Source organism: Gouania willdenowi, chromosome 19 (genome assembly GCF_900634775.1).
Source record: "Gouania willdenowi chromosome 19, fGouWil2.1, whole genome shotgun sequence".
Taxonomy (NCBI): domain Eukaryota; kingdom Metazoa; phylum Chordata; class Actinopteri; order Blenniiformes; family Gobiesocidae; genus Gouania; species Gouania willdenowi.
In genome coordinates this window covers 19,546,588-19,572,486 of record NC_041062.1, presented here as the reverse complement: position 1 = coordinate 19,572,486, position 25,899 = coordinate 19,546,588, and the positions used below count along the sequence as shown (strand labels likewise).

At 36.5% G+C, this 25,899-nt stretch overlaps 1 protein-coding gene across 1 annotated transcript; it reads left to right on the top strand.

Moving 5' to 3' along the window:
• Positions 1–5,372: 5,372 nt before the first annotated feature.
• On the top strand, positions 5,373–24,123 carry LOC114481858 (2-oxoglutarate and iron-dependent oxygenase domain-containing protein 3-like). The gene is made up of 9 exons (XM_028476916.1): positions 5,373–5,398; positions 5,619–5,845; positions 6,718–6,793; positions 6,873–6,915; positions 9,484–9,548; positions 9,654–9,714; positions 10,470–10,619; positions 22,763–22,886; positions 24,044–24,123. Exons 1-9 carry the CDS (start codon positions 5,373–5,375, stop codon positions 24,121–24,123), a joined length of 852 nt encoding a protein of 283 aa, XP_028332717.1.
• The last annotated feature ends 1,776 nt before the right edge of the window (positions 24,124–25,899 follow it).

The window sequence follows — 25,899 nt, the reverse complement described above, 5'->3', positions numbered from 1 at the left end:
GCAGACTGCTGTCTTCATCCATGGGGGGTTACTCCCAACTGACCCAGGGTCAGACTTTTCTGAAGATATGCCTTGTATGACCATGTTTTCACACTGCAATGGAGATGAGAATACATAAGTGCATGTCTTTAGATCCATATAAACGAACAAAACAATATAATATGTTATCATTATTATTTTGATTTTTAAAACCAATCACAAATACACCATTTTTTTTAGGTTTCTGGTTTTCTAGTTTTCCTGTTTCTGGTTTTAAACTAATGAAACAATTGGTTTTGAATCTAAGTAACACATTTTTTACTCTGTTGTCATTTGATATTTAAAATCAATTAAAAATTAGATATGTTAAGGTTTTGTTTTATCAGAAAAGTTATTTTCAGTATTTTTTTTTATCTCCTTACATGTTTCCACTCTTAACTTCAAGTCTTGTTTAGAGATGATATTGTTTTGCTGTGTTCATTCAAGTTTCCTCAAAATGAATAACTGAAAACGTCAACTGACGGCTTTATATCCCTTGTGGGCGTGGTCAACTGTCGGCAACTTTTTGCGCATGCGTTGAAGGGATCCAGTTGTCAATCCTAGCATGCTACAGCTAGCTAGTGTGTTAGCTTCTTACAACGGTCTCACTCTGACACAGTAAATCGAAACACGGCTATGAATGACTATGGACAGTCGTTTTCTGGTTTTGTGTTTGTTTGTTTAACCTGAACACGATAGGTTTAAGTAACGGGGTGTAAATAAATGAATGTTTATCCGTGTGTTGTTGACGCCATCTAGCGGCAGAAAAGTGTAACTGCATTGTCTCAGAAAGGGCTTCAGAATACCCGGATGCAATGTTATTTTTTAAAAACTACAATAAATCTGAAATTTCAACCATATCTAAAATTTGTTATTCCCCAAAATATAAAGATCGTCCACTTCAAAATTCTAAATGACATTTACCCATCAAATGATTTTATTAATAAAATGTTTAAACTGGATGTGGACCATTGTTACATATGCAAAACAAATGTAGAAACAACAAAAAATTTATTTTATGACTGAAATTGTTAAATCTATATTGAACTCTAAATATGATTTGTTGTTTTCTAATAACTAGTGCAGTGCCTGTAGGAAGTATGTCTGACTATAGAAAAGTGGGAGGTTAAGTTGCTTTTTCTTAAATGGATGGTTAATATGGGAACTTTAATTCATCTTTAATTCAGAATAAAAGTTAAATCCTCTTTAAACTAACCTTGTAAACACTCATTTCCTAATGCAAATTAAATTCTGAATTACACACACACACACACACAGTTAATTATTGCTATTTTTATTACTCACCTGAGTTACAAACTTTGCCCACAGTTTTTACACATTTTTAACTTATCCTGAGTTACCATGACTAAAATTTGGCATCTACCTTAAAAATAAAAAAAAACATAAATTTTTGATTAATAATTTATAATAAAAAATATTATGCACACAAATGCAAATATGCTAAATGTCCATGGTCAAAATGTTCATGCAAGAAAATAATTTAATTTTATAATAAGGTTAAATTTATAAAATAAAAATATCCCTTGTACAATGTTCTTATTTTATTTATATATTTCTTTTTTTGTGTGTGTGTTTTTTTTATGTAGTTTTGGTTATTGAACTGTATTGTGTGGTCATGTTTGTAAATGTTGTGCATTATAACTGTATAACTGAGGAAGTTATTTTGTTATTTTGTTTGTAAAAAAGACTAATTAAATAAAAAAAAAAAAAAAAGATAAAAAAATAAAAACGTGAACTGAAGATCGGTCTACATAAAAGGCACCATCTGTAACTTATGCATTATAAATCATTGTGTTGTCATTGGTTAATATTTCTGTACTTTGCATATTCTTTGGAGTGCTGTTTTGGTGGATGGCTAGTTGTTAGCATCAGATAAATGTGCCAGTCCTATAGTTAATAATAATACCTTGTGTGTAGTGCAGACATAATTACATTTATTTGCATGTATATATGGTCATTTCAGCATTTGAGGTGTTTTTATGTTAATTATATTCACCCCATGGATGATTTACCCTTTATCGCTATAATAAATAATTAAATCAAGCCGGTAAAAAAAAAAGTGTCTTTTTTCATGCAAAACTTTATTGGAAAAAAACTTTTTAATGTCAAGGCAAAAACAAGCTTTTACAAAGTGATGTCAAATAAACAAAAATATTTAAAGAAAAATAACTGTTTGCATTATTATTCACCCCCTGGAAGTCAATATTTATACTGAACAAAAAATATAAACGCGAGTTAAATTGATCTATAGTGAAATATGCTCACCAATAGTGTTTTATTTGTGTACTGAATTATTTTGTTTTGCTCAATTCTCGTGACGCACTTCCCATTAACCACTCACTGCGAGATTACGCCGATATATTGTGATATTTTTTCGCACTATTGATTATCAATATGCTCACATTAAGTATTGATTTATTTATTTTTAAAATTTGTCACTGTTTGTTGAAGGAACCAATATATTGTTTAGTGGAATATTGCACTATAATGGTGTCACTGGTAAAAAAGACCCTATTTTTTGTGTACAGAAAGCACCTGCTCGTATATTTTTAGATGAGTTCTCTGAGTTCATGTCATCTATTATAACACTTGAGAGTGTTTTAATCCTTGGAGATTTTAATCTCCATGTTGATAACTCCACATGTCCTATGGCCACTGAGTTGATGACTCTTATGGACTCTTTTAACTTTGTACAACATGTGTCAGGTCCAACACACACCAAAGGTCATACTTTAGATTTAGTTTTTTCTTTTGGTTTAAAAATAGACAAATTAAGCATAAATGATTTACAGTTAAGTGACCACTGCTGTATTTTATTTAACCTGTCAATCACTCTGACTAAAATCCCTTCCAATGTGAAAAAACAGCGACGCATCCTAAATGAAGCAGCTTTCAGTGGGTTTTCTGCCTCCTTTGACCCAACTTCCTTCGCTAGCTGTGATGATGTTGACTCTTTTATGGCTAACTTTAATAATCACTGTCTGACTCTGTTAGACACAGTAGCACCAGCTAAAAACGTTGTTAGCACTCATAAAAAACCTTGTCCATGGATGAATGAAACCATTTTTAACTTCAAAAGAAGCTGTCGGAAAGTGGAACGGTTGTGGAAAACAACTAAACTGGAAGTGCATCGACTCCATCTTAAGGAAAAGATAATGGAGCTAAATGAAATAATAAAGCGCGCCCGCTCTACTTATTTCACTAACCTTGTTCTACAAAATAAGAGAAACCCCAGAGTCTTGTTCAACACTATTGAACATCTTGTTACACCCCCACCGTCCCATGTCCCTGTACACACAAGGGATGATTGTAACATGTTTTTAAACTTCTTTGTAAATAAAGTAGAAGATATTAGGGCCAGTATCACGACTCCTTTGGTCAGCTTGTGCACTTCTGTAGCTCCCGTCAGCACATGGTCCTCCTTCTCTCCTGTCAGCCTACAGGATATTCAGGATCTAGTGAGAAAAATGAAACCCACATCGAGCCCTGTGGATATTATTCCAACCTCACTGCTTTTAAATGTTTTTGATGAAGTCGGTCCATGGTTGGTGAAACTGATCAACCTCTCACTTAAATCCGGCACAGTCCCCAGCTACTTTAAACATGCCCTAGTAAATCCCATTCTCAAAAAGCCTAATCTTGATCCAGGTCAGCCTATAAACTACCGGCCCATATCTAAGCTTCCTTCATGTCAAAAATGATGGAAAAAGTGGTAGCCAAGCAGCTAACATCAATCATGGAAGATAATGATCTTTATGATAAATATCAATCTGGTTTTAGGTCGATCCACTCCACTGAAACTGCCCTTGTGAAGGTTTCCAGTGACGTGATGATGGCTGCTGATTCTGGTCGCTACACAGTTTTAACTTTATTGGATTTAACATCTGCTTTCGACACCGTAGATCACAACACACTGATCCATCGTCTCAAATCAGAAATGGGGTTTTCCGGTGCTGTACTACAGTGGTTTGCCTCGTATATAAATGGTAGAACTTTTAATGTGGCTTTTAATGATGTAATGTCCAATGTGTCCACCCTGTCATGTGGAGTACCCCAGGGCTCTGTTCTGGGGCCTGTTCTGTTTTTATTGTACCTGATGCCTCTTGGTCGGTTGATCCGTGGTTTTAAAAATGTTTCTTATCATTTTTATGCTGATGATATCCAGTTATACTGCTCTTTTAATGACTCAGAGTTTCACTTTTTACCTGAGTTCTTGGACTGTATCTCATGCATCAAAAACTGGTTTTCATCAAACTACCTCCAGATAAACCCCAACAAAACAGAAACTCTGATCATCGCCCCTGATAAAAAGATCCCACTTATTAAGAACTCTCTCGGTGATTTGGGTTCATCAGTGAAATCCAGCATCAGAAATCTTGGGGTTGTGTTTAACCAATCGATGTCTTTGGAGGGCCACTGTCGTCAACTGACTAAAAACTGTTTTTACCATCTGAGAAATATCTCAAAAGTGAGGCATCTACTGTCCAAACCTGATCTGGAACTGGTCATCCATGCTTTTATTTCGTCCCGCATTGACTACTGTAACTCAGTTTTTACCTGTTTTAATAAGTCGACCCTGTGTAAACTCCAAATGGTTCAAAATGCTGCTGCCAGACTTTTGACCGGTACGTCCAGAACATCACACATTACCCCGATACTTTCCTCCCTGCACTGGCTCCCTGTCAAGTTCCGGATTGAATATAAAATACTGGTTCTAACATTCCGGGCTTTGCATGGCCAGGCTCCTCTATACATTTCAGACATGTTGTGTCCCTACACTTCAGGACGCAGCCTTCGATCCTCAGGTCAGGGTCTACTAAGGCTCCCAAAAACCAAATTTAAAACCAGAGGAGACCTGGCGTTCCAGGCTGCAGCCCCCAGACTCTGGAATGGTCTGCCCCAGTCTCTCCGGGAGATGAACTGCGTGGACACTTTTAAAAAACATTTGAAGACTTCGCTTTTCAAAAATGCTTTTAGTTAACAAGATTTTATTTTTAATTTTTACTGCCCTTTTATGATGCTACACATGTGATGTAAATGTATGTTTATTGTTTCTGTGTACAGCACTTTGTGATTTTATCTGCGAAAAGCGCTTTATAAATAAATACTTACTTACTTACTTACTTACTATTGGAGATACTTATTTGTATACATTGGTGTGTTGACACTTATTTACAGAAATGTTGCACTAAAATAGTCACTGTTCATAGGACAATTTTTCAATTAGTTTTCTTTCAGAGATATAAAATGAAAATTGTAATTTCTGACCATTATATCGATAATCGCAGTGTCGTCATATTGTGAGATAATTGTTATGGTGAGCTTTGTATCGTATGGTGAGGTTCCCACCCCTACTCTCGTAACCCCGTTTCTATGAGTAATATGAGTGAGATGTCTCACTATATTATGTTTACCTACTTATATTAGGCACTGTAATCTTTCAGTTGTTATGTCTTTGTATCCTTTTAATTTGTAATCTTTAAATATAACAAAAATAAACCTGAGATGATTGATTGATGGATCTTCTTGTCTCCTTATTCTGACTCATAACTGTATTACTTTTGCCTTGTCTCGTTCAGAGGTGATGCTTTGAGGCAGGGGTCTTCGTGGCGCTCTTCCCGTTGGCTCGGAGCCTTGCTGCTGGTGGCCGTGAATGTGTGCCTCGGAGCCACATGGCTCTATGTAACCACTTCAGACAGTGACATCACAGAGACTTTGGCAGGACAGGGTGAGATCGTCTCTCCTGAGCCCAGAGTTTTCATTGTGAAGTGTTCTGAGGACTATGAGAACTACAAACGTTATACAGGTGAGACCCAAATCTCTGTCACCTTATAATAATGGTATTAATAATAATATCTTTATTTTTATATAGCTCTTTTCAAAAAGCTCAAACACTTAACAATGGAAGTACAGATAAATAGAAAAGAGTACATCTAATAATGAAAGTTTAGCTATTAAAAGTAGTTTTAACCATTAAAAGCAAGTCTGAATAGATGAATAGACCTTAATCTCTTGCTGGGGTGGTATTGAACCAATTATATACCAGTGCCAGACAAACTGTTTTGATGCAGAATTAGGGTTTTTTTATGTCTGACTTTTAAAAACCCTCTATTGGGAATTAAGTTTGCCATCATAGATCCAACCACTAGATGGCAATATAACACTAGTGTATATCATGATAATGATAATGGGAAGAGATGCAACTTTTAGGTTCAACCACCACGAGAGTCGTGGTATTTATTTCTGTTCACACTGAATACTTGGATTGGTGGGATGACTGGATTACAAAATATTTCAAATTAAACCTTAATATTTGTTTGGTGTAATTTAGCTTTTGCACAACCATCTAGAAAATTCCATTGTTAGGAAAAGCCTTGCTCTGTCCTACATATTATGGCTTTTCCAAAAGTCTTTTATTTATTGCACTATGAAAACTTATGAAAATATTAAGATGCAGTATGGAAATGTATCAGCCTTAAATGTATGGCGTGTGTGTTTGAGTCTACAGATTACACTGCAGGAGAACTTTGAGAAAATATATCAACAGAAAGCCAGAGGATTGACCTGAAAAGTTACAGATTTCTTTGTTTGCAAATACATTTTTCTGTATCTGATGGATGTGGAGCGTCCCAATGCTCTGAGATTGTTCTGAGATCACCACTCATTTTCCTCCCCCAGGATGCACACCTCAAAAGTGTGGCCGTGCCATCATAGACAGCCTGGTGACCAGGGACGAGGCTCATGTTCTCAGGAGGTAAACAGCTCCACCTTTCCCTCACAATGAGCAAACTTCTGCCGCTATAATCTGACCTTATCCTGCCTCTGACTCACAGGCTGGCAGAGAGGGGGCTGGCACTGGCTGGGTCTGAGGGAGGAGTGAGTACATCATCCTTTTATTGTGACTGATCTTTTTCTAGATAATCTACTGCTCATTCCAGTCAGGCACCTTACCAAAATCCTGAAAGTAGCTGCTGTGAAACCTCTGTTAAAAAGAGAACACTGTGGATGCCTCTATACTGGCTGACCATAGACCAGGGATGGGTAACTCTAACACAACCACAAAAATGTGATTGTATCTTATCTGAGGGCCACATGATCAGCATTCATGTCAGCATTTAGAATAATGACCAATCAGAGCATTAAAACACGGGACAAAAGGTTTTTGTCTTTTTTTGTGTCTTTGTCTTTGGTTTTGATGTTTTTTTTGTTTTTATTCATTTTGTGTGTTTTAGGGGTCATTATGTTTGTTTTTTGTAAAAAAAATTTTTTGTGTGTTTTTGTTTTAGTTTCATGTATTTTTCTGCATTATTGTTTGTTGATTTGTGCCTTTTTGGGGTCACTTTCTGTGTTTTTGTTGTTGTTTTCTGTATTTTTCTGTCATTTTGTGTATTTTGCTAATAGTTTGTGTGTCTTTGAGCTATTCTGTAAAATGTTGTTTTTGTGTGTTCTTGTGGTCATTTTGTTTAAGTGATTGTTGTGTCTGTCTTTGTTGTGATTTTATGTTTTATGAGTCATTTTGTGCATTTCTTTTGGAATTTTTTGTGTACTTTGTGCATTTTGCTGCCAATTTGTGTGTTTCGGGACTTATATTGTGAATTATGTTGGGTCTCATATTCCTACCAGTTTCTTGAATTCCAGTTTTTGGGATTTGCTTTGGGTGCCCAGTTGCCCATGTCTACTATAGACTAATCGACAACCTTCCTTTCATGGCCAAGATCATTGAGAAGGTGGTCTTCAAACAACTGAGTCAATTCTTAACCTTCAATAAAATATTTGATGAATGTCAGTCAGATCTCAGTGCTGCATTTGACTCTGTGGACCATAACATTTTGTTGCACTGATTGCAAATCTTGGTTAGGGTTTGTCTCATTTCAGTTGGAGTGAACATGCAAGTAGGGGTGTCCCGGTCCGATATTGATATCGGATATTGGTCCGATAACAGCCAGAATACGAATATTGTATTTTATCGGACTGCATCTAAAACCTTCAATATAATATATATTGGTTTTTTTGGCTTTATTTTTTCAATATCTTCCATTTTATTTTTTTATTTAATTTTATATTCAATCATATAATATTCTTATACTAAAAGGTGTGTGTGTGTGTGTGTGGGGGGGGGGGGTTATAATAAACCTGCTGTTGGTTAAATTACAAAATGTATAGAAGATGAATTAAACTGCTATAAAAAAAAATTTAATTACTATGTTCATTGTTGCCGTGGATCCTCAAAAAGTCTTAAAAAGCATTACATTCATGAAACTAAAAGTAAGGCCTTAATTGTTATAAAAATGTCTTGAATCATTGTTTCAAAAGTCTTACATTTATTTATGTATTTTTTTTCCCCAAGTCTTACATTTTAACACATGTTTGATTTTATGATTGTAATTGGTCTCAGAATTTCAAAATAAATGGTAACATTAATTAAAAAAAAAAAAAAAAAAAAGTAATATATATATATATATATATATATATATATATATATATATATATATATATATATGTATGTATAAACAACATGGGAAAATGTAAATTTATTGAAAATTGCCTGTCCAACAAATAATTTTAGTATTTTTGTTGTTTTTATAGATTTATGGCTATTTTTGTAGTGATCTTGAGTTTTTAGAGTGATTTTGATTAATTTAGTCTCTTTTATTTTTGTATTTCACTGTCATTTTGTGTGTTTGTGTGTGTTCACTTTGGGGGCTGCACTAGACACTAAAAAAAAAATTCCCCTAACCCTATGTACAGTAATTGATGTGGTATTTTTTTTTTTCCCCCAATTATGTTTACTGTAAAGTTGGTCTTATATTTGTTTTCAAATGACAATTAAAAGTCTTAAAAAGTCTTGAATTTGATTTGACTAAAGCTATAGGAACCCTGTATGTTGCTTTTGTATTTCGGCACTAACTTCACCCCTTTTCTCTTGCTCCCATGTCATACATGTCATATATGGTATATATATATATATATATCCCTGTATGTTTCAGCTCATAGATAATTGATGGAGTGATCTGAGCTAGAGACATCATATACGTGATTTCATTGACTTTTCAAAGCAGTTGGGAGACTTTCTCTCTGTCTTTGAAACTATTCAAAGATGGGGGAGGGGTCTGCTGGTGCCTATTCCACTTGGCATCAGGCGCTAGGTGGGGGTACACCTTGGACAGGGCAACACACAACCTGACAGACAACCATTCACCATTTTTTTTTTATTACAACGTAAACTTAAACAACGTTTCACACTCCCAGTCACTCCTACGGGCAATTGAGAGACTCTAATCCACCTAATCAACTTTGTGGGAGGAAACAAGCATGGTGAGAACATGCAAACTCCACGCAAAAAACACCCAAGTGTCCACCCCAGAGCTTTGAACCTAAGACATATAGATTATTTCTGGAAGAGAATCTAATGCACCATGTTTTTGTTTCTCTCAACCCTTGCAGGCTTCTATTCTGGACCTGCATTCTGGAGCTTTGTCAATGGGAAAACAGTTTGTCAATATCTACAGGTGGGAAAAGACAACTTAACGTGCACATTTCTCACTAAAAGCTGTTTTTTTTCTTCTATCCATCTGCCTGATGTGTCTGACTGACTTTGTGATTACCTGTGACAGGTATTTTGGGGATCAGATCAGCGATGTGTTTACAGCAGAGGATTTCAAACTTTACAGACACATCATTTTATACAGTTTTGCACTTTCAATCGAGGTAAAACAGACGTTTAGATCAGATCAGACTTTAGAAAAAAAATATTACACTGATTAATGTTCCACGGGAACATAAATATTTAAGGTTTGCCAGAGCTTTGCAGTTTAAGGTACCAGATCAGCTTTAGGAAAACCATCTTCCTTCTGCATTAAAATCATTATCACCTTTTAAATGATTGTTTTCCCCTTTTGGAGGTAGACAAGTGCTCTGAACAATTAAAGAGTAACTAAACCCCTGCTTTCTCCTGACCTGCCACTAAGAGGTAAATTAAAAAAAAATGCCTTGATTATGGGCGGGGCTCCTGGAGCAGTTAAGACACGCCCCAGTCTATACTATAAAATCTCCAATGAACAATCTATGCTATGTTAACTAGCTACTCATTACTCAATATACCTCCATATTCACTCTTCTCTCAATCCAACCTACTCACTATAGCTGAATAAAAATATTAATTTAATCGGTTGGTCTTTTGAGCCCGGGGCAGCGCCTGGGTTCACAATAGTGGCTTTTGCACCCACATGGTAAATGGTAAATGGACTTGATTTTATATAGTGCTTTATCACCACACTAAAGCAGTCTCAAAGCGCTTTACATATCAGCTCATTCACCCAAGCTACATTTTTGATTACTCCTAATTTTGTTTTCTTTTAGTGCAGTTGCTTTTGTGTAGTTGTTTCTTATGCACTTGTAGCTGAATTATTTTTGTTTTTATCCTCAGGGACGTGCGTGGGCGGATTCAGGCGGTTATCGCTGAGACTTTTGGGCTCGACCCCACACTAATGTATCTCACCAAACCCACTTTCTTCTCGCGAATCAACAGTACAGCAGCCAAGACCCAACACGACGAGTACTGGCACCCTCACATCGACAAGGTAAAAAAAAAAAGAAGAAAAGAACACAATCAGCTTATGCAGACTTAATGAAAATGATGTGAGAAGTGTCTTTGATGGCCAAAGTAAATTGACAGATCCTGGAAGGCTCTCATTGTAGCAGTCAGTGCAGCCCTCACTCATGTCCTTATGGATCATGTAGCGGCTAGAACTCAAATTCAGGTACAAGCTGTGGAAATAAGTTTCTGAAAGGCGGCTGGGTTTCAACTAGGGATGTAACGATTCACTCAACTCCCGATACGATTCGATTCACGATACTGGGTTCACGATACAATTCTCTTACGATTTATTTTACAAAATGGTTCTGTAGACAAATGATGACTGAAAAATATTCCTTTATTTTTTTGAAAATACTGTACTATTTTCCTTTTATTTTTCATTGCCAAAAGAATCCCTTGATAAACTGTTCAAAACAATGCAATTTAACTAAAAATAAATATTGAATGAAATAAATAAAGAAATAATACAATTGAAGAAGAAGCTTATTAATTGGTTCTGTAGTAAACAATGCAAAACTGCATAATAGTTCTTTTTCTTTTTAAAAGTGCAACTGAAAATGTATTTTGTGCCTTAACAATTGGACTTTAAAAAAAAAAAACAGTCATTGCATTGTACTTGTTTCGACCAGCAGAGGGCGCTGGTAACCCAGTGGTCGATTGGCATGCAGATATTCTTGCAGTGAAGAAGAGATGCTATGTGCTAGCAGACAGAGCTAATAGAAAAATGTGACTTTTACAGATATTCACGTAATATTACAGATATTCTTTCGGTGCTAAAGGGGTAAGGAATCATTTATGAACATGTTTAAGAGTAATGGCGGCCAGAAAGAAAGTAGTAGCAGATTCTGCCCGCTTCTGGACAAGAGAAGGATAAATATATAGCTGTTTAAAAAAAGTACTGCGATTCAATTTTCATAGTATCGATGTGAACCGTGATACCTATGAATCGATTTTTAACTGCCTTACTATTAATCGTTACATCCCTAGTTTCAACCACTGCTAAAGTGCAGGAAGGAGTTATAGGAAATGGTGGATGGCTAACGATGCTACCGTGGAACAAAAGGATTAGATGCGTATTAGAATAATGCCAAGGCAAAGTGTTTGTTTGAATATTGGGGTGGTCGGGAATCAGAAAAAAATTTACAAAATGCATGCAATTTCCTGCATTCTGGTGCATTTTAGCCTCACGAACAAGTAAAAAATCTTAATGAAAACATTGGTACGATAATCTTACTGAACTCAGTCACACTTCGGTCACAACAGTGCGTAATGAAAAAACAAACTGTATTTCTTTTCTTTTTATTTCATGTTGCAACAAATACATCACAGAATTACAGGGTTGATACAGGCAGAAGCAAGTCAAATTTAATGCTTTTTTAATGCCATTTTATTTTCAATGCTCACATACTACATTTTAATGCCACAAAAAAAAAGATCAGTGTATATTTAATTTAAGATTTGCAAACATTTGAGAAGCAGCCACAGCAAACTTTTGACCCCTCCATGCATCTGCTATTGAGTGAGGGTGAAAGGAGGAGGGGTGGGCGAACGCTTCGTGTGTGGGGCATTCCTGTCAAGTTTAGGATTTGAAATAATGGGAATTTTTCTGGTGCCCGCTACGAGTCGTCCCACCACCCCAACCAAGCTCAGTATTAATTATATTTTAAGACAAGTGTACAGAAAATCTAAAATAGATACTTGTCAACCTCTTACTAAATACAATTCAGTGATTAGAATCTGGTAGGCCGACCTTTGTTGACATTGAAATGCTGTGAACATTCCTACTAGGGCTGAGCGATATGGACCAAAACTCATCTCAATATTTTTTTTCAAAATATACAATATAAATCTCAATTTTATTTCAAATTAAGTCTGACCTGAAAGACAATTCTGGGTTAGATTTGCTGATGCAAAATGCTACACAGGCTCATTTATTAACAAACGACTGCACAATATGTGCCACTTTTGCCTTTTTCACCTGTAAGGGATGGAAGCTACCAAGTGTGCAGCTGGAAAGGGGTGCGTCTTATAAATGTGTTACTTATTTTGTCATTAAATGGTTGTAAAATACATCACACATCAACGTAGGAAATGTTAAATTTAATGTTTTGGAATTTATGTTTGGACAAAAACATTGAGGGGGTTAAATTAGTTGGATTTAAATAATGGGGGGGTTGTAACCCCCCACCCCCACTGTATTTTACGCCTTATGGAATAACGTATTAATCGATTTTCCTGGCCAGGTATTTCCTGGGTTTTTCTTCTTGTTATGATAAGATGCTTTTAGATAAGTGCATAAGACTGCAGTATTCCTGGAAAGATCAATTACCCGAGACGACACACTGTTCAAGATGAATATCAGAACAGTAGTCTATCACAGTGATTCTCAACCGGTGGGTCGGGACCCAAAAGTGGGTCGCGGGCCTGTACTGGGTGGGTTGTGGACATCTGGTCAAAAATGGATTAATATCTATTTGTCTGTCATGTTAGTTTTGTCTTTTATTTTGACAGGCATGCTGTGAAATGCATTTTGCACAGGAAAATATATAGATTTATGCTTTAGTTCACAGTTCACCAAGACAAATTCCTCGTCTGTATTCAATACATTACTTGGTCAATAAAGTTGATTCTGATTAAAAAATGTTATATACATATAAAATGGTCAATCAGACACTGAATGGAATGAGAAATGCATTGATTTTGACCAATAGATGTCTAATATTCATAAATTTGAAGGGAGTTGCACTGATAAAGGATTGGACATAATAACATGGTGTTATGATTTTAACACTGCCTGCGACTTTACATGTCCCAACATCCAGATTCTTTAATACAAAAAAGGTAAAAAGGGTATATTTGTAATTAAATGTAATGCAATATTTATGAATACATATATATATATATATTTTAGTGCTGGGATTTTATCGTGTTAATTGCGATTAATTACTTACGAAAAGTAAGGCACAAAAAAAATCCTCTAGCCTCTGCTACCACCTTAGTGCTAAACATGTAGCAGCTAGCACGGACCGACAACTTCAAACTAAATTCAGCAGCTTCATTATTTATTTTAAGCTTTCTTGGTTCAGCCTACTGCTTTTGAGCATTCAATGTGAATTGCTCAAATAAACTAAACTAAAATGTATTTCATGCCACGGATATTCTGTAACTATTTTGCACTGTTTCCGCTTCTCTGGAATGTTCTGTACCAAGTGCTGTTTTTTAGTTTAATACTAAAAAAAAAATGTTTTACAAGGTTTACAAAAAATCCAGAAAAGCATGATTATATCTTACAAAGATTTAAGTTTTTGCTTAGCGAACAATTGAATCATAATATTCTTTATTCATATTATACATTATGTTAGCACTCATTGAATTCCATTTAAATGGAAAAATGTCACATATTGTTAGGCGGTTAGTTTAGTAATTACAGTCTATAATTGATTAGATACATTTTTTGTTTTTTTTTACACATTATTTTTTGTAATATTTAAAAGACAAGGTTAAGTTTACACAAAGCAATAGGTGAACCCTGTCAATGCTGATCCGTTAACTTCTATTTACAAACAGACGACACATTTTCTTATTGCTGTGTCATTCTTTCATGTTCATTTTAACAGCAGACTTTGACTCAGTCTTAGTTTCAGAATTCTGACGAACAATTAATTAGATTTTAGTCTTTCAAAATATTTTTAGTTCAAGGTTGACAAAAGAAAAATAAGACTATTGAACTCAGTCTATAGCAGACTAAAATGACTTCTCCATTATGTAATTTAACTTCAACCTTCACCTTCCACACAGAGATGACTTCTGATTGGCTCATTTAACATCAAGCCAGCCTCTTCACAATATTCCCTGGTTTGATTTTAAATGACTTTTTATTAATATAAGGCTTTTAAGAACATATTTCTCAATTGTAAAGTCAAAGTCAAATAAATTCTTTGGATTTCTGACCTTGTTTGCTCTTTTTTTTTTTTTGCCCAAGCCAAGGAACACATATATCCTAAATTTAGCTTTACATATGTTTTGAATTCTGCACCACAAAGTCTGCGAATCTTTTTAAACGGCTTCATTTCTGATTGTGAGCAGGTTCTTTGCTTACTGATGGCTAGGAAAAACATAAAACACCCGATGTTATAGAAACGTTCGTTATCTTTTTTCTTAGCAGCAAACCTGTAAATGACTTCATCTAATCCTTTGACTCTGGCTGAAGAATGACATTAAATAAATACCAATGCTGTCACTGAGCTAATCTGCCTGAAAACAAAGTATGTAGGGAAAAACTCAGCAAAGTCGATATAAATCTGTCTTGTTTCTAAAAGTCATCAGTTTTCACTTAAAAAAGCTTAGAGTGGTCATCAATGGATATATAATTGGCAGCACCTGAAAAATGTGTCAATTGATTTAATGTAATAGAAGGTAAAATGAGGAGTTTAATATAAGTTTGGAAAGAATATAGTATCTGTGTGAAGCTTGCATGTTACCTTCAGGTACTTCAGTTTCCTTCACAATTAAACACATGCTGAGGACAGTGGTTAAAGTTAATTAATGATTAGAATGCACCAAATGTGGTGTGAGGATAACTCTTTGAGATAATGAAGTAGCAGTTTCTCAGAAATGGATTATACGAATCTTAATCCAATCAAAGATTAGGCAAACATCTGGCAAACAACTTCAATGTCCCTCAGCCATGTTGGAAATGTCACACCAACGTGCTACTCACATTAAGTTTAACATATAATCGAGTATGTAGTGCGTTCACTTTAGAGCTGCAACTAACGATTCTTTGTCGTCGACTAATCTAGCAATAATTTTTTCGACGAGTCACGATTGTTGTGTTTGTTTTAAAGCACATATTTTTGAATCGCTATTTTAACCCACCGGCTTAAATCCTCACACCTGTGAAGTGACTCTGTTGTACTATGACAGCATGTGTTACGCTGCGTCACGAAATGTCCGTACGTCCAGATTACATACAAAGTCAATGTATAGATGCAGCCTAGATGCAAAATCTTTCCTGTGCAGCGGTGCGGTCCGATACGCGCGTCAAGAGTGTTGGCCGTGCGCCTGATTTTTACGCACATTTGCAAGAGTTGAAAATATTGAACTGCTGCGACTGTTTCGCATGATGAAAGCCAATCAGAGTCTTCGTTGACGATGACGTCAGGCCGTCAACACGGACACCGGTCTGTTCACCCATTCAACCATGGAGTAGAAGCTGTGTGACCACCTGGAGCTCTATGACACGGCCTTTATAACCGGGACCGGACTAGGAAGGATTAGGCTTGGAGGAGAATCAGCGAGGAGGTGGTAGTAGCAGGTAAAAGTTCTCTTTGTAGTTTTCATCTTTGAAAGTCAGCACTGAGCAAGGATAGCATTAGCCTCTAATCACACTGGCTTTTTTCACTGGTGGTTTATGTTTATTAGAGGGGAAAAAGGAGCGCAGCTTCTCGTTTCAGCAGGCAGTGAAACTTATCGAGTTGGATGTGTCGCAGGTGAGCGGTGCTTCGCTTCAGACGTGCGTATGAAGCAAATCGGGGACATTTTTTGATCCTGCGGACCCTGCGGTACGTTTCGTACAGCAGATGCTTCCGGTGCCGCAGTAGACGCAATCAGTGTGAACGCAGCATTACAGAAAGGAAATAAAACAATGACAGGACAAAATAATGCATTTGTGATAGTTGTATTTTCAACATCAGAAATTGTGATCACAATAAGAAAATAAATTAATTAAATAATACAAAGTGCATGTGGTATTGAACAACTACTCATAAGAAAAAAAAAAAGTAACAAAATTTGTTGCTAACCTGCCTTACAGGTTCTGGTGGTAAGAACGTTAAACCAACTAAAGAGTTGTGCATGGTAATGTTTAATCTGGAAGGTCTGTATCATCCTCAACCATGGATATTGGTCTCATATCAATGACTATCATATTCAGGATGCTCTCTGTTAGTACTTTAGCCATTTGGGGAGTGCATGAACCTCACCTCATGACAAACTCATCCTAACACCTTTGCTTTGGAGCACTATTAGAAAATAAGAAACATGTATATTAGTTCACAATTTAAAGATTATATATTTAATCACAATAAAATACATATTACACATGATCAGATTATCTACAAGTTAAGAAAAATCTAATCATTCATCAATATTATATAAAATTACACAATTGATAGTAGATGAAAGCATTTTACTATTCATAATTAATGCTAGTATAAGCAGGTTCAGTGAAGTAAGCTATGCATAAACAAAACTGAACTAGCATGTGCTAACTTAGCTAGCTTCTTCCATAGTTTTCTGACCGACGTGTCAAACAAGCGTAATTACTATTTCAATCATAGTTTGTTGGCTAACTAACAAATCTGCATGTGATTAAAATGAAAGATTCTTGAGATATCAACGTGATTTAAAGGTATTGAATTTGTAGATAAAAAACAATTTTTATTCAGCAAATTCGAGTTTTTTAAAAAAAAAAATTAAATTTTTTTTTATTTAATTCAAATTTTTTTCCCACCACAGTTTTTTCAGACTTTTTCACATTTCGTCCTTGTGGGTTTCCGTAGTGCGATTTGAGCCAGCCCCCTCTTTGTTTACATGTGTTTAATCTTTGAGTAGGCTATATGTGTGCCACAGGCATGTTTAATGTTTTATTCACACTATGCTGAGATGCTAAGAGAAGTTTATTTTTTTAATAGTAATTATGTTATAAAATAAGTAGTTATCTGATTTCTTAATCAGAAAATTGAAGCTACTGTGAAGTTGCTGTTGCACTTTTGCTTAAACCTGGGTTAAAGCTTGAAATAGTTGAATGACAGTTAAATGACCTCATTAACTTTTTATTTTAAGATTGTTCTATGCATTTTAACTCTTGAGGACAATCACAGCAATAAGGCTGCACTTTTGACAGTATATCTGACGTCTGAAATCATTTTTAAGTGCATCGAAAATTGAAAAAAATGGAAAATCGAATTGAAACTCAAATTTTTCTTTAAAAAATCTGACATTTTTTTGGGGGGCAAAATCGCCCAGCCCTAACGTGACTTATGATCTCACCTTTCCGCTGGACATGAAGAACGTGTAACACCAGCTGCGGGGTGCTTGTGCGGGGTGCTTTATCTTCGCTGAAATGTTCCCACACAAAAATATTTTTTTTTATTTTTTCACCTAACCTTTTTTTTTTCTTATGTCATAGATTATCGTAGATTGATTTCTGACCAATATATTGATAATCGCAGTACCATCATATCATGAGATAATCGTTATCGTGAGCTTTGTATCACGTATATCGTATCGTGAGGTTCCCACCCCTAATGCTGAGACAGGTTCTCCCAGTCAGACTCAAAATCCAACTTGTACCGGATTCGACCATCTGGAGGTACTAGAGAGCCCGAAGTCATGAACTGTGGAGTCGCCAACTTTTCTTCCTGGTCGAATGTTAGTGACATAGGCCCCAGTTAACTTCATGAAGTCATTGTGGAATAGCTGGGTGACCTTGTATGGGGATGGATGCAGACGTGCAGTCTCAAAGATGACAATGTAGTCACGTGGAGTGTGAATATCTTTGATGGTGCGCCGTTCAATGACGCTATGCATGGAGTCACACTCCATTTGTGTGTGCCTTGCAACCAGAAACTTTTGTTCTATTGTGACACTATATATGAACTAGCTTACCAGATGACTCAAAGAGAAGGGCTAATGCTTCATTTGTGGTCAGCCTCTTTCTCATGCGGTCCGCCATCTTTGTATGTGGCAAAGAGATGACTAAGGCAGACAGTGATTTTAGACTCCAACAAGCGTTCTGATAGGCTGAGGACATAGGCCAGGGGTCTGCAACCTGTGGCTCTGGAGCCTAATGTGGCTCTTTGACTCTTTTGCAATGGCTCCCTATGGCTTTACCAGAGGCTGTTAATGACAAATAAAATCAAGATATAAATAATTGTTAACCTAAAATAAATCACGTTGTGCAATGACTCAGCGCCTTCTTACTTCACCTCCTGTAACATCTACAGACCATCAACTTTCCTACACGTGTGGCTAACCTTAAGTTTTAAATTCCTGGTAAGATAATTAAACCAACAAAAACACTATTCTGGAAGAAAATAGAGATTTTTAATTGTGTGGGAACAGATTCATTTAACTGCCAATGTGCTGGTTAAATATGCATGCTTTATGTGTGCCAAGAAATGAGTAATTAGCATGTGTTGATCACATGATCACGTTCCTTTTTGTAGCCTTTCAAATACATTGTTGCCATTTACATGATCAATATAAATTAAATCAAATTGTATTCGATATAATTTTAACTGTATAGAATTGAATACACTGTATTATATTATTCGGCTCCAGGAGGACTTTAATCCAGGTGAAATGAGGTGAGATGAGGTTAATTGGTTCCTTGTAGAGTAAAGGTTGCAGACCCCTGACATAGGCAATAAGGCAGGGTGATGCAGCAGTGGTAGGAGAATAAAGTTAGGCAGATATCACAATTTGGTCAAAAAATGACACAGGCAATTATGCTAATAGGCTAACGTTTTGCATTATCAGCAAACATGAATTCCTTAGAAGGAACAATTGCACGACGCAGGCAGAGAGATTTGGCTTTCACTTTGTAAGTCCTTTGGTAAAGTGAGTGAAAGAATAACAGGCTTTGGATCCCATGAGTGAACTGTTCCATCTTATGACAGAGCAGCGCCACCGTAACCATTGTGTGAATCGCATTGTTTTAATGAATCCCAATGGTCTGTAAGGAAGGCAGGCAGAATGACGAGTCAGCAGCATAGGGTTTCATGTGAAGTTACATTATTCTTTCATACTACAACGGCTGCCATAGGACCTATGATCATGGGAGTATAAAGAACCACAAGGATATACAGTAGTATCGCCCTGTGGATCATGTCATAATCCACCACGTGCAAAGTGTCTTGTGCCAGACTTTGTAGTATTACATTTGGAAACCCACATTAACAAGGGGTTTCCAATACCCACTGTTAAGAGATACAGTGGTATGCAAAAGTTTGGGCACCCTTGTAAATGTTCATGATTTTCCTTAATAAATAATTGGTTGTTTGGATAACAAATTCCAGTTAAATGTATCATATAGGAAACAAACACAGTGATATTTGAGAAGTGAAATAAAGTTTATATGATTTACAGAAAGTGTGCTAGAATTATTTAAACAAAATTAGGTATGTGCATAAATGTAGGCACCCTTGCATCTTATTGATTTTAATACTCTTAGCACTAATTATTGGAACTCAAAATTGTTTTGGTAACCTCAGTGATCCTTGATCTCCATACACAGGTGAATCCAATCATGAGTCAGGGTATTTAAGTAGGAAAATTCTAGGTGTTTCCTCTTTGCATCTTCTCTGATTAGTGGCAACATGGGAGCCTCAAAACACCTCTCAAATGACCTGAAAACAAAGATAATTCAACATCATGGTTTAGGGGAGGGATACAAAAAGCTATCCCAGCGATTTAAGCTTTCAGTTTCAACTGTGAGGAACATTGTGAGGAATTGGAAGACCACAGGCACAGTTCTAGTTAAGGCCCGAAGTGGAAGACCAAGAAAGATCTCCGAAAGGCAGCGGCGCAGGATGGTGAGAACAGTCACAGTCAACCCGCAGACCAGCTCCAAAGACCTACAACATCAGCTTGCTGCAGATGGTGTCACTGTGCATCGTTCCACTATTCAGCGCACTTTACACAAGGAGATGCTGTATGGAAGAGTAATGCGGAAAAAGCCTTTTCTCTGCACACGCCACAAACGGGGTCGCTTGAGGTATGCTAAAGCACATTTGGACAAGCCAGCTTCATTTTGGAACAAGGTGCTGTGGACTGATGAAACTAAAATAGAGTTATTTGGGCATAACCAGGGGCGTTATGCATGGCGGAAAAAGAACACAGCATTCCAAGAAAATCACTTGCTACCTACAGTAAAGTTTGGTGGTGGTTCCATCATGCTGTGGGGCTGTGTGTCCAGTGCAGGCACTGGGAATCTTGTTAAAGTTGAGGGGCGCATGGATTCCTCTCAATATCAGCAGATTCTGGAGAACAATGTCCAGGAATCAGTGACAAAGTTGAAGTTGCGCCGGGGCTGGATCTTTCAACAAGACAATGATCCTAAACACTGCTCAAAATCTACTAAGGCATTCATGCAGAGGAACAAGTACAACATCCTGGAATGGCCATCTCAGTCCCCAGACCTGAATATTATTGAAAATGTATGGTGTGCTTTAAAACGGGCGGTCCATGCTCGGAAACCATCAAACCTGACTGAACTAGAGATGATCTGCAGAGAAGAATGGTCCAAAATACCTCCCACCAGAATCCAGACCCTAATTGGAAGCTATAGGAAGCGTTTGGAGGCTGTTATTTCAGAAAAAGGAGGATCTACAAAATATTAAGTATTGTTTTTCTTTTGTGGTGCCTAAACTTATGCACATGCCTAATTCTGTTTAAATAATTCTAGCACACTTTCTGTAAATCGAATAAACTTTATTTCACTTCTCAAATATCACTGTGTTTGTCTCCTATATGATAAATTTAACTGGAATTTGTTATCCAAACAACCAATTATTTATTAAGGAAAATCATGAACATTTACAAGGGTGCCCAAACTTTTGCATACCACTGTATGTCATATTCTGTCTCTTAGGTACATAATGCCATCATAAATTGGAATTAGTTGCTAAATAGATCTCAGTGCTGTCAGTCCAGAGCGGTACGAGTCACAGATCGTAGAATAATCAAGCTACTGTTAGTACCCTGCAGGATAACAATGTGCACACTAGTGGATTGGTTTTCCTGAATAATCACCTGAGGGGGTTCAACCTGTTCCCCTTTTTTTCCTTTAGTATTTTCTCAGTTTTTCTTTATTTTTATATCTATTTTTAAATCTATTTTTATTTATTTATTTATTTATTTATTTAATATCTGTTGTTGATCTATCTATTTCTTCTCGCAATAATGACATAACATCATTGTTACTTATTTAATGATGATTTTTTTTTTTATCCCTTCCCTCCTACCACACACACACTATATTATGTTTAGAATTTTTAAATATCGTCTATAACACGGGTCACCCATCTTACTGCATTAAAATGTAAATACCAAATCTGCAGCACCTTTAATGAAATCATCATGTCTCAATGTTTCAGTGAAAATAAACATTTAAAGATAGTTAATTTAATACAAAAACATATGAAGTGCAGCAGTGTTTAAAACGCACCGCTTCAGTGATGTTTTGACCGTCAAACTCTGGTGTTGCGTTGATGGAAGCCGGAGCATCAGACCAGAATCAGCTGATCAATTTACACAGTGATGGCACAATGTTCACACATATGAGAGTGTGGTGACACAGCGCTACTCAGGAGGTCAGATTTGCTGGATGATGATCAGTATCATCTTCAAATAGTGTAGACTGATTGACAGACTGTGTTGCTGTATTAACTCAGCTGCCACATTAAATTAGCGGGAAAAACTATCATTAGGTTTAAAAAAAACATTTTTATTTGTTTATTTAGTTGTCTACATTATTAAATGTTTGTGCAGCAGACAGAGAAGTCCATCTGCCTCCAATTTAACTTCCTCAAATGTCAATGAGTGCTTCTGTGCACTCACGTGTCAACATTGAACGAGTAAAACGCTCATTTAAAACAGGGCGGTCTCCACCACTTCTGCACGTGCACTAATCATTGCTGCGATGTTAGTGAATTCCTCGCAGCAGGTGAAGAAACTGCGTCACCAAAGGATTTAGGGATGCCACTGGTTTGCCACCCTTTATTTCAGATCTTAGTGAATCCACCCCATGTTGTTGTCTTTGTCTTGTATGTTTCATATATATATATCTATATATATATATATATATGTGTGTGTGTGTGTGTGTGTGTGTTTTTTTAATGAAGAATTGAGTGATGAAAAGCTCACAATCAGTTTAGGAGTTTAAATGCTGAACTCTATTAGAGAAAAATGTATAAATGTAAGATTTTGCTGCAGACTATGGTTACATTTGTGTTTTACCTCCACCAATATGACGGTAGAGTGAATTAAAAGCTCTATAAATCCAGACTATGATGATGATGATCATTCTGAATATTGTGTACCTCTCTATCAACCTCTCAGGAGACGTATGGCTCTTTTGACTACACCTCTATACTGTACCTGTCGGACTATGGCTCAGACTTCACTGGAGGAAGATTCATCTACATCGATCAAAATGGAAACCGGACAGTGGAACCACGTACAGGTACTCATTACTTTTTAGTTAAAAAACCCTTTTGCACTTACCGCATCTGGCTGCACGGTTAAAAAGTTATCATGATTATTTAAAAATTAGTGACCGCCCGGGCGGACGTCCGATGATCGAGTGGCCCACAGTTCTAACTCATCACGTATATTCCCCCTCAGTCCCCCTCCCTCCTCCCCCTAGGAAAAAAAGATGACAGAGGAGGTGAAAGAAGAGGGTGAAAAGAGACAGTTTCTTCTTTAGGTCAAAACAACCAGTTCTCTGGTATCTCCTGATTGTCGTGAGTGTTGGAGGTGTGTGCGTGTATGGTGTTTGTGTGTATGAATGGATGTGTATTGGGTGTGTATGTGTGACTATGTGAGTGTGTGTAGGCATGTGAGTGCGTACACAGAGGGTGCCTGTGCGTCTCGACCTTGTGAGATTACAGTATTGTTTTGGGAAGACATCATGTGCTTTTGAAGAGGCGGCCTGACCCAGAGCTAGAAGCAAAGTAGAAGACATGAAAATAACGCAATGGAAAGTTACAACCCAAGGCTTAAGGATTAAAATATATGAGTAAATATATTATTAAGCATATCTAATAATTTTGCCATAATGGGGAATATACGTGATGAGTTAGAACTGTGCCACTCGTTCATCGGACGTCCGCCCGGGCGGTCACTAATTTTGTCCATCTTTGTACTCTTTTTTTTATTTAGTTTTATAATAAACCTTTTTTTATAAAATCATCAATGCCTCGCCTGGACTCCATCACTCAACCAGAGCAATAAATCATGTCTCCAAATGAGGTCAACCGCAAATTTGCCGTGACAATATAAATGATCAAACTCTGCAGTTTGATTGACTGCAGTTCAGTGAAGCTGAAACATGAGCCGGGATGTTATGAGTTCACAGCTGGTTAGCTACTAGCTAGCTTTGAGACTTTACGCAACCTGAACCTCCTTAAAGGTCTTATTAATGTGGCCCACGCGGCTCTCACTGAGCAGAGAAACATTACAGTGAGAATACAACAAAAAGAAGACTTACCAGTATTAATGCGGCTCTTGTGGGAAGTATTTTCCTTTTGCTGACCGCTCGAACGGTTGCTCGAACTATGGAGGCAGACATGTTTCTGGACTTAACTCGAAATGACAGCAGAAAACTGCGCATGCGTGCAGGAAAATGGTCAACACCTCCAATTAGCGAAACGACGCAGCTATTGGCTATCGCCTTGACGGACAGACGAGGCAGCCAATAGCGTTCACGAGAAAATTCTACAAAAACAATCTGACGTCATAGCTGTTGCGTAAGAGCCCGGTGTTATGATAACATACAAGAGTCTTCCTTAAAGGTTATGTTACAAAGAAGAAACGTTTTACTTCTGTAGTAATACTGCTAATAATTAATGTCCCCATATAGAAAATTAGAAGAAAAAACTTTTACTGTTTGGTTCATTTCTAAAATCACAAATAAATCTACCAATTTGTGCAAGTCGAACAAAGCCATTAAGATTAATAATAAACTTTCAGATTTATGCCAGATATTTATCTGGCATAAAACTTTTTTCCCTCTTTTATATCAAACAAAAAGAAAAGGGTATTGAATCTGTTTCACAGACGGCAATATATTACAATTAATAGCAAAGTAAAGGTTTAGAAGTGGATTTGGCCAATGGCCAAAAGTCATTTACAATCAAAAAAGCATCACAACTTCATTTTTTTTTTGCATGATCAATCTTCATATCAGTCCAGTGAAATAAATACAAGCAGACTGACTTTAAAACAAGAATGTTGAAAAATGACCAAATGTTTGAAATAATCCACCCAGAGGCTGCAGATTCCTGTGTGATAGAACAGTAACAGCATTTCTGTCTAAATTAAATTAGGGCATAGTTATGTTCTATTTCTTTAAAATTTGGATCAAATCTAAAATGTTTAAAATATAAGCTTTGAAGCGGGTAAGGCTATGAATAAACATAAAGCCCATTTCTTGGTTGGGACTGTGTTGATGCATCACACAGAGAGATGCACTCGCAAAAATGGATTTATTCTTGAAATACTAAAATAAAACTGTAGAGCTCTTGATGCAAGATGGAAAAACATGACATAACTGAATTAGCAGCAACAAAATTCAAAGGTGCCATGTCTCTCAGTGCAGCCAACGTACTGCAACACAACTTTTCAGCAAATTCTGTAAGGCAAATAAATATATTTGTCTCCCCTATGAACTGAGTTTGCCTCTCGTTTAGGAGTTAGTGAGCAGAGCAGGCTGTAGCACTTATTTTAAATTTTACCAAACGTAAGCACCAGGTTTTACCCAACTTTCAAACCATCACATCACTTTTTAAATGTATGATGAAAGATTGTTTGTTTTTGTTTGAAAGTTTAAAAAAAACTTCAGAGTGAATAAAAAAAACAAAAACAAAGTAGATAATTTTAATTCAAGTTTAATTCAAGTCGAGGAGTGCGGGATTTTTGACTTTTCATGATGACTTTGGCTTCCTGTCTGCCTTCGCAAGAAGAAAATCTCATGATTTAATCCCGCAGCAGCTGCTCATTCCATGGGGTTCCATCTTTGACCCAAACTGCAGTGGTATAAGCTTCCTGAAAGACACCAGAAAGAAATTGCTTTTATAGTAGTTACTCAAACTAAGTTAAATAATGAAAAAGACCAATAACAGTCAACTGATTGATGAAATGCTATATTATTAGCAAAGAATTTATCTTAAATTGAAGGATAAAGCCACAGAATGAGACCTAGAACCACATGTAAAATAACAATTAATAGATTAACCAACACGGCGCATGTCGGACAAGAGGTCAGCAAGCGTAAAATCCAGAGTTGTGGGGATGAAAGATGAATGTGAATGAGCTGGAACCACTACATTTATTTTATTGTTATTAGACATTTCAGGCAACCCCAAGGTTGAAAAACGCCGGTGTCGCGTACTGAGTTTACCTCTGTACTGAGATTATAACCATGACATAATCCAATAAACAAATAAAACACAGGTCCGTTCACTTTGAAAACAAAA

Excerpts from the sequence above, each read along its gene's own strand:
- LOC114481858 (XM_028476916.1), top strand. The coding sequence starts at position 5,373 with ATGGTGAGGTTCCCACCCCTACTCTC. Across the intron at positions 6,916-9,483 it reads TGGCTGGGTCTGAGGGAGGA|GCTTCTATTCTGGACCTGCA; the intron begins GTGAGTACATCA and ends CAACCCTTGCAG. Across the intron at positions 22,887-24,043 it reads GACAGTGGAACCACGTACAG|GAAAATGGTCAACACCTCCA; the intron begins GTACTCATTACT and ends GCATGCGTGCAG.